The sequence below is a fragment of the Vanessa cardui genome, chromosome 9 (genome assembly GCF_905220365.1).
Source record: "Vanessa cardui chromosome 9, ilVanCard2.1, whole genome shotgun sequence".
In the NCBI taxonomy this organism is placed as follows: Eukaryota; Metazoa; Arthropoda; class Insecta; order Lepidoptera; family Nymphalidae; genus Vanessa; species Vanessa cardui.
The window spans coordinates 10,695,830-10,705,576 of NC_061131.1; the positions used below are offsets into that span (position 1 = coordinate 10,695,830).

Genomic DNA, 9,747 nt, shown 5'->3' on the forward strand with positions numbered 1-9,747 from the left:
GATATATTTAGATGATAAAAACGGCTACTTTTAGTAAGCTCTGAGTGCTATAAGGAAGTCATGAGCCACGATTGAGTTGTATATCTGCAAAACACTCCGACGCGCTTCAACTATTTGAAACAAAAATAACTTTTTACATTTCAATTCATGTACTCTCAGCTGGCGTATATATTATGTTTATTTATTGTTACAATTACAATCTCATTCATCTGCTACGCGGTAGCAAACGTCAAATCAATAAACTGTGTTATCATTATTTATTACTATTTCATTAACTAGAATGTGGCCACCGCTTTACGTTCCTCGTAAATATACATTATTTATTCGGAGTATTTTAAATTTATAATATATTTTTCGACCATAATAACTTCTTTCAACTACTCCAAAAGCTACGTTAACTTGAACGATAAACAAATAACTGTCCGTTTAACTTAAGCTAGTCAACAAACAAATAAAAAGAAATAAATGTATTGAAGTGTTTTGCTTTGCCAATTTATTTATTCATATATATTCAAAAGTGGTTCAAGAGGTAGATATATGTCATTGACCTTACTCGATTGAGCATTACTGATAAAAATTGCCGTACGGAAATCCTCGGTTCCCTATAATTACGGAGAAAAGTGTTACAGGTCCACAGAATCTCGTCACGCTCTGATTTATTATAGGCAGAGCGGTTTCGCCTTGATTTGCGCCTTAAATAAGTTATTAAATTTAGTTAACTGAAAGTTGTCGCAGTATTGTGTTACGTTATATTCTAATATTAATCAATAAAAATCTTCTGAAAAAAAATTGTAATAACAAATTCAGAGAATACTTCGCATTTTTATTTCGCTTTTTTCTAATTGCTTTTATTTTACCTTTGAAAAGAAGAGAAAATTCTTTATATGATCAATGTTGACAAAAATATATTTTTTCAACTTTTCGTAAAAAAAAATCTGTGAAAAAGGAATCAATGAAATTTCATATGAATTCTATTCATGTATAATAAAGATTCTACTCACAGATGTCCCAGTTCGTGGGCAATGACGAACGCGCTGGTCAGCCCTTCATCCCTGTCGATAGCTGCTGAGCGCATTTTGGTGCAGACGCCTCCGACCGGCGCGAAGCCCGAAGGGCCCCCGAGTTGCGCTCGTGTTAACCATACCGTTGCATCCCAACCAGTACTGTCTGTATTTAAAATAACAGTCTGTAAATATCTGCTGGGCTATGACTTCCTCTCCCTTTTGAGGAGAAGGTCTGGAGCTTTTTCCACCACTCTGCACAATTCACATGTGGCAGGAATTAGACTCAAATATATTACTTAAATTAATAATACAAATAATACAAATTACGCTCATCAAAATAGGCTAGCAAAACTATTGCTTGTCTAGGTTTGAACCCGCAATTTTCGCTTAAGATGCAAGTGTTCTAGCCGATGGACAATTAATCCCAGTATTCCATCCCACATCTGCGTGTAATTATCTTCAACGTCGATAAAAGTTAAACAACTTCATAAATAACACTAAGTTTATAACCTAAAATTATTTGCTATAAATGTGAAATAAATAAATTGACAGACTTCGAAATCGCATCAATAATTTTGCATTGATATTGCAAAAACGACCATAAATAACGGAAGACCTACTAAAACCTACAATGTTTGAAAATTAAGAGCGTAATTTATTCACGTACAATAAAGTTGATAGTAGATACGTCGCGTTCAATAGGCGTACCATATCATTTATTATGTACCTACATTATTATCGGAGAGCAAAGGAGATAGCCGTCAGGCACAATTATGTCGAGAAACAGCTGATTTGCAACGTTGTTACCGTCGTTTTACATATTCTAATTATTTATAAAAATAAAAAATATTATATTATAATAATAAAATAGTAAAATTATATTTTATATAAACAAGTAAAATATGCATAAAGAATATCTACAAAATAAAAACAATAAAATTCTTTGTTTGAAATTGCGTTTAAAAACGGAATAAAATGAAAATCAAATACGAGTTAAATGACAAAAAATAACAGCTCACATTGAGCAATATTGATCCATTGATTAAATATAAAAAACCTTCTTTCATTGAATTACTTATAGTCCTATATTTACCTAGCTCTAAATATAAGCATATTTAGAGCTAGGTAAATAGGTAAAGTATATTTTAAGGTAGATAAATTATATTACAAATATTAATCAAGCCGAAAGTGGAGTAATTAGCATGATGTATGGTGTTATCTAGACTCGATTTGTAATTGTTTAGCTACAAGTAAAATATTATGAAAACAATTCATTTTTAGCTTATCTGGATTTTGTATGAAACCAATACAAGCTATGCAGCGCTTACGAGTATGAGAAATGAATGGGAATCTTTTCTATCTATATAGAATATAAAAAATAAAATGTGTTTAATTTTATGAAATAAATATAGATGTATTCTTAATTAAAAATGTAAAATATATTTTAGAATCATGAAACTTCGGATTGTTTTATATATAAATAACAACAAACTTCTTAATATGATTCAACGAATTATTTAAAAATATATTTGTTTCGAATATCCTTAAACCTAAATCTTATGCATTGTTTTTTTGTAGGTATAACATCTCAAAGGAAGAGGAAAAAGTCAATCATAATTGTGATGATGTTTTGAGTTTTTGATTTAAGGAATATGAATCATCGTAATTGAATCAGCCTGAGTCGTGTTCTTTGATGCGAAAGACCCTTTATCCGAAATAAAATAAAACGAAAGTTAATATATTTACTTGCATCAGATAAACTGCTAATTTAGATTGGGTCCAAAACATCCCTTTTTCAAATTTAAAATAAATTAATTTAAAAAGTTTTTTTTTATCAATAACAATTTTTAAATCATCGTAAATCATACCATACCTGGTGGTAGCTTCATCAAGTGCCGGTAATTCCACTTATTGACAGCTTCGAGTGACCTTTTCACGTTGCCATATTTTATTACAGGATCCTTTTCTTCGTACAAAAACAGTTTGTTGATAACGAGTGTCATGTTTGAATTGAGGGATTGGTCGTTGAAGATGGCACTGACCTTTAAAGTATTACATAAATTGCCTGAGTTACGATCGTGCACTTGTAATTAATTGCAATATAAGTATCCTATCTCATTGGCTCTACTTACGATGTTCATTATAGCTAAGATATAATGTTTCACTCGTTCTCGACCGTGGAATTTCAGCATTGTATGATCTGCGACTATAGCCAATTCGAGCCATAGTCCTTTGACGCCTGCAACAATAAACACAGTAATACCAAAACTGATGCGACATCATTCATAGAATTACACTGCACTCACACGAACCTGAAATAGGTCTAGTTATTGGAAGCATATTCCGGAAATAATCGACATCCGAATGGTCACTGTGTCGAGGATGCACAAAAGCGGCCATTGGCTCGTCATCATCGAAGTCAATGTCAAGGTCAGTGACCGTGTCACCGGTGAGGTTATAGGCCGCCGGCTGTTCCGATAGCAGAACGTCACGCCGACGTAACACATGATCACCGTCCGCCCGAGTCGGCTGCAGTACGAAATCCTCGCCGCCGACTTGAAGCAAGCCATATAGCTGGCCCTCGCACTCCGTCACCGTCACAGTAGACTCTTCCTCGTAAAGCACTCTTCCTTTGTAAAACTGGCACTCGTTGTAATAAGGTGAACGAATGGCACGATTCTCTTGTAGCTCGAGGTGCCATCCCAGTATGTGCAAGTGACGTATAGCACCACGTGCATGGCGGGGAACACGAATACGCGAGGGAGTGACGGGGATTAGGATGGGTTGTGAAGGTGGCCTCCACGCGTCGACGGCCGCGAGAGCTGCGAGGAGCGTCGTTGCCCACAGCCAGCGCGCCATCGTCCGCGCGCCGCCGCGGGCACCGCCTCTCTGCCTGGCGGCGCATGCCACGCTGCGCTCACGCATCTACGCACATGGCGGCTGTCTCGCCGCACGGAAGGTAAACGACTCCGCACTTTATAGATTGCATTGAGCTCCGCCTCATGCGTCACTAGTAAACAAAGAGCGACGCCTGCCATATTCGCGTCTTACCTATGCGTAATTACATATTTATGGGCTCAATTGAATAAGAGACCAAGTCAATTGCATAATAAACACACTGATTCAAAAGAAGAGATGACTTCTATCAACGAAAACAAATACGCGTTTATTTATAACTTCGAGTAAATTAGGTAGGTTTAAATATATTTAAAGAAATATCCAAGTATTATGTATGTTGTTTTAGTTGATTTAGGTACTATGTATCAACGCAGTTCAAAAAATAAACGTACCGCGGCTATTAACAAAAGGTTTGACGGCATTTTTTGCCAAAATAAAGCCCAAGTCCTGGAATGTCAAGCCATTAACGCGACATCGCCGACATCTCACGACATGAAAGTATACTGCTCGAAGATCTCAATAAAAAGTATAGAATAATAAAAAATCAAATGCAGAGGTAAACTATCAAGTTAATGAAACCAAGACTCGCAAATGTTTTACTTCAATCAATACAAGTATGTCGAGTTTATATTATTGAATTACTAAGGAGGGCTTGTACGCATAAGTTAGGTGAGTGACCGGAATATTGTAAGTAATGGTAAGTGAAGGCAAATTGCTAATTGAAATGTAAGTCCATACTCGTGTTTGCTCATTTAAAGGCAAGTACTCACTGTGCGAATGTTGCAACTTTCCTTATATTCTCCTAGAGAATGTTACGGAATATTCATATCTACGGGTTCTTAGCTCGCCTCGCAATCAAGTCCGCATTTTACGGTTCGTGAGTGCAAGACTCTATATGGAACAAACGGGTGACTGAGTACAAGTCGAGAAGCTAGGCGCATTTAGGATTTCAAAAAGATCTTGGCCCTTTTCTCGAATCCATTGGAGAGCTCTTCATACATTTCCATGTGCTTTTTATTTTCGTTATTATATTATTTGTTTTATGCCGAATATGATTTCATATTATCCTATTGTATATTATGCAATATATCGATCGCCTTCAATTAATTTCAAGCAATAATATTATATTAATTATATATCATTTAATCAAATTTATCATAATTTATGTAACTAAATAATAATCTAATGAAGTTTATTTGTTTTTTGGATGAATGTAGTATTTCTTATCGAATCAGTCGTAGATGGTTGGCAATTAATAAGAAAGTGTAAAGCGTCTATTTTGATTGAAGCGTTAAAGTTTATAAATTCCATAACAACTATATATTTTGTGAAGATATTTTTATACTTGAGAAAGAGAAAAGTTTTATTTGAACACGTTATATTGTAACGCTTATGATAGATACATATTATGAATCGTATAATCGCGCGCTTCTTAAGCTTATTATAATATAAACAGTGGCGCCAGTTATACACTATCTCAAAATAAACTAATTTGACATGACTAAATATTGCTATCTCTTTCTTAGACAAAGAACGAACGCCCAGGCTCTTATTCTAGGATATACACTATTATCATTGTGAGTTTTATTTAAAATAAATGAAGTAGTTTCACTGTGATGGATGTCCATTAACTCTGACAGACTTTAAAAAAAATATTAACATCCATTGTTTTGATGTCAAAATCGACAGTAAAATGGGATCAACAGATACTTATTTTAAATATTTGCCACGAAAATACATTTATACTTTGTAACATGTATTACATACATATGTGTTTATTTATTCATAAAAGAAACAAAACATTACGCCAAAAGCAAAATACGCAAAGTAGTGCAGTGTGATAAATCGTTAAAGGCATTTGTAATTATCAAATCACACTGAACAAACAAACCTTACACTGAACAATTATAATGAAACTTTACTCAAGAAAGAAGAAACAACAAAATAAAAAGAACAAAAAATTAATATAATTATACAGCTGCTAATTTAGTTTTTTATACATATTGTATACAATGCATTACAATACTTGCTGATGAAACGAAGAATTTACACAGAAAAATAAAACAATACCGAGTTTCGTGTTACAGTTCCTAATTGCATAAAGATCGCGTGGCCGCTCTGTACATTCGATACTGCAAATAATTCTGCACTTCGTCATAGCAACATAATGTCAACTTAAATTTACTATGTAAGCTGTAATGTCTATGTGATTATATTAATCAAATCGAAACAAACATTCAAAAAGGCTCTTATAATCACTTATGAATTTATTAATTTTGCACGATTTATTATTTTAATATTAATTTTAAATTTATTATTTAGCTATATTTTTCCTACTTGGGTACTTTCCATTTCTTTAGAACTTTGCAACTTTCTTGAGGAAGATCAGACTGGCAGTGCGATAATATAAGAATTTAATTAAACAAATGACATCCAGCTTACAGCAGATTTGATTTTGATACGTGTATACGATAAATTTTATAATTATTCTAGTCAATGTCTCATATTGCATTCTGATACTGACTGCCTTCACTAGAATAACTAAAGAAACTTCAGTGCCATGTTTTGCATGAAATTATTTTTGACATAATTTGTTTGACATGCATGAGGCAGAGCAGTTCAGAGCGAATGCTGTTCACTGCAAATGATGACAAAAAGCAAATAAGTTTTCTTGTAAAGATCATGAAAGAGCGACCGAACTTAACGAAAGGCGAGTTCTTCCAAATTGACTCTCACTCTTCGTGTTTTTTTTTTTTTTTTATGGAATAGGTGGCAAACGAGCAGGAGGCTCACCTGATGGAAAGTGACTACCACCGCCCATGGACATCTGCAACACCAGGGGGCTTGCAGGTGCGTTGCCGGCCTTTGAGAAAGGAGTAGGCTCTTTTCTTGAAGGTTCCCATGTCGTATCGGTTCGGAAAAACCGCCGGCGACAGCTGGTTCCACAGAGTGGTTGTGCGAGGCAGAAAATGTCTAAGAAATCGCGCTGTTGTGGATTTTCGGACATCAAGATGTACCTATTTCCGTCAACTGCCAACTCGATCTTCTTTCATAGAGTTGATGAGTGAAAATAATTTGGATTTATAAAAAGCTGTGAAACAAATATGAGATGAACCCATCGCTATTTCCACACTCAGCTCGATTAACACAGAGCTGAGAGATTAATCGGCAACAGATTATTAATTTAATCTAAGCTGCAAATTTCTGCTCAGAGACTCATAGTTGCATCATCATAAACAATCTATAATCTAATCACAAGACGCACTGCGGGAAATATATTTAGTAAAAATTCCTAACGTCAGACAAATTTCTTCACTAACTGTTTCAAAATTCGCACAGTCAAGTTGCGGAATTCACAACGGGCATTTGTATTTCCGGTCACTTACATCCCTAATGCTTTCAAAGCTGAGTGAATCGGCATTTAATAGGTTTACTTACTCCATCGTCCACAACGTCTTGATATAACTGTCTAGGCTGAGGTCAAGATCAAAACTATATTTCAAAAAAAAAATAAACCGTTGGGAGTCATTGACCCCTTTTCTGTCTGTGTTCGCATCAGGTGAAAGCAATCAAATCGATTGTATTAATATTCAGTTGAATCGTAATTGTAGCTAATATTACTTATTTAGTTCCAAAAACTGTACATTGTTTCATTCAACTTGCCTCCCAAGGCAATAGTGTCATCGGTATTATAAGTGACACGTTGAAACAGATACTTTGACGTACTCAAATTTCGAGTATGTTTTAAATTTCATTTTTTGTGTGAATAGTGAATTTACTACGGGCAGCAAATTAATTGCTAAATCTTACTTCTATACTGCTATAATACATGTGAAAAGAACTCTGTCTGTCTGTAGCTCTTTCAATACCAAAGCAATGAAGTAAATTTGATGAAAATTTGTATGAAGTAAATTATAACACTAAGGAAGGATATAAACAACTTTTTTGACTAACACGTGACAACCAACACCCTAAAAAGTAAGCGAAGCCGCGGGTGACAATTAGTTATTATATAATTAAGCAATAGCCTTTTTTCGTCCACTGCTGGACATAGGCCTCTCCAATCTCCAATTGGAGAGTCCTATATAATTATGGGGTCGTTAAAAACTATAGGCATATGATGTCAATATAACTGATAAAAATCTCAGTTTTTGTAATTATTTTTAATTTTAAAATAGTTTTAGAAGTTTGTATCTAAATTAATCAAAATTGTTTTTAAGACATAATATCTATTCTTATCTTATTATTTGATGTGAAGTATATATTACAACTATTGGATAATGATTACGTCATTACACATAAATATAAAATCCGAAGATGTCATAAAGCTGATACGGAACTCATGTATTTTTAGATATTATGCTCTCCGAAAAAATGTATGTTGTTATTTTAGGATTCCTTAGAAAAATATTAAAATAAAAAATGGAAGGATTCATTAGTATATAAATAGATTCATATGTATATTGATACCAAGTACAGACAGTATTATGTACTTTTAAAAACTTGTGTCTCTATATTAAGCCAATGACCCCAACATGGAGAGATCTTTTGAAATATAGAGGCCAAAATAAACTCTGATATTATAACCGAGGTAATGAGAAAAGAACCACAACATACCGGTTCTGGCGTGTCAACAAAACAATAATCAGAAGTGATAAAGAATTCTCAGAAATCACAACCTAAATTGATCAAATATCCATAGACAGTGGTATATATATATATATATATATAGTGGTATATATAGTCGCGAGAAATCTTGGAGGACGCGTTGATATGCGGAATTAATATAATTTAGCGGATCTTCAAGAATCTATCTAAAATGTTATCTTTTGTGTTGACGCCGTATCGTAAAGCAATACGAACCATTTTTGCTTAAATTCTTTGTCATTGGTTAAAATTAAAAAAAAAACCCATCGAGTCCATTAATAACTGTGAGCAATAACTCAGTTTCAACGAAGTATCATCATTTAGAGTAATTTAGTTGTTTTGTAATTTTAATTGTATTTTAAGAATCTTTCAATTATTATTTGACTATACTTATTCACATAACAAATATCTTTCGTCACAGGTATGTTACCAAATAAATAATTTGTAAAAGTATCGCATCTATATAATACATACTAATTACCTACTATTTGTAATTTAAAATTAAATTGTTTTAACTATATGTAAACAAGATAAATGGTCAAAAAAGATATATAAAATAAGATATACAAACAAAATGCATTTGCAGTGATTACCTTGGTCTGAACAATTTAAAAAAAATCATCCTTTACATACATTCTATATTTATTGTCTGCACCATTAATATTTTTAATATCTATAATTATACATCACTGTAATTAAATTAAAGCCACAAAATAACAAAACAGCTTTGTCTCTGTGTTGTCAATATCGAAGAAAAATATCCGAAACAATGTACGCAGTCAAACAAAAAAGCTTGGATTGAAATATTTTCACGGCTCTCATTGTATAATGCCGCATAATGTTCCCGATTATTTTTGGTACAATGCGCAATATTTTTACACAATGTTTTAAAATAAAAGTAAAGTTTTATATTTATCATATAAAATTTATTTTCTTTATTTTACACGTTACTAACATGGCAATAAATCATCAAAATTGATCGAACTGAATTATAATAAACTAGTTATTGAACGCAGCTCTGCTCGCATTCTTAGTGTAGGTCGTCCGGTTTTAGGAATTAAATTGTAGGTTTCAGCTTGCTTCATAGCAAATTTCATCAAATTTGATTCAGTGTTTTAGCTGTGAGAAAGTAACAGAGAGATACTTTACCATATATAATTAACACATTTTTCCAGTATATATGTATCTTATTAGAAAA

The 9,747-nt window shown here is 33.2% G+C and overlaps 1 protein-coding gene across 1 annotated transcript in view; it reads right to left on the minus strand.

Annotated features, from left to right (window-relative positions):
* LOC124532300 (A disintegrin and metalloproteinase with thrombospondin motifs 18-like) overlaps nt 1-3,973 on the minus strand; it is a 65,934-nt gene extending 61,961 nt beyond the window's left edge. The window contains exons 1-4 of the mRNA XM_047107139.1: nt 3,317-3,973; nt 3,137-3,243; nt 2,878-3,046; nt 1,002-1,167 (exon numbers count right to left, since the gene is read on the minus strand). Of these exons, the coding sequence (XP_046963095.1) occupies nt 1,002-1,167; nt 2,878-3,046; nt 3,137-3,243; nt 3,317-3,929 (1,055 nt within the window). The 5' untranslated portion in view covers nt 3,930-3,973. The remainder of the gene's footprint in view (nt 1-1,001; nt 1,168-2,877; nt 3,047-3,136; nt 3,244-3,316) is intronic.
* Nucleotides 3,974-9,747: the final 5,774 nt, after the last annotated feature.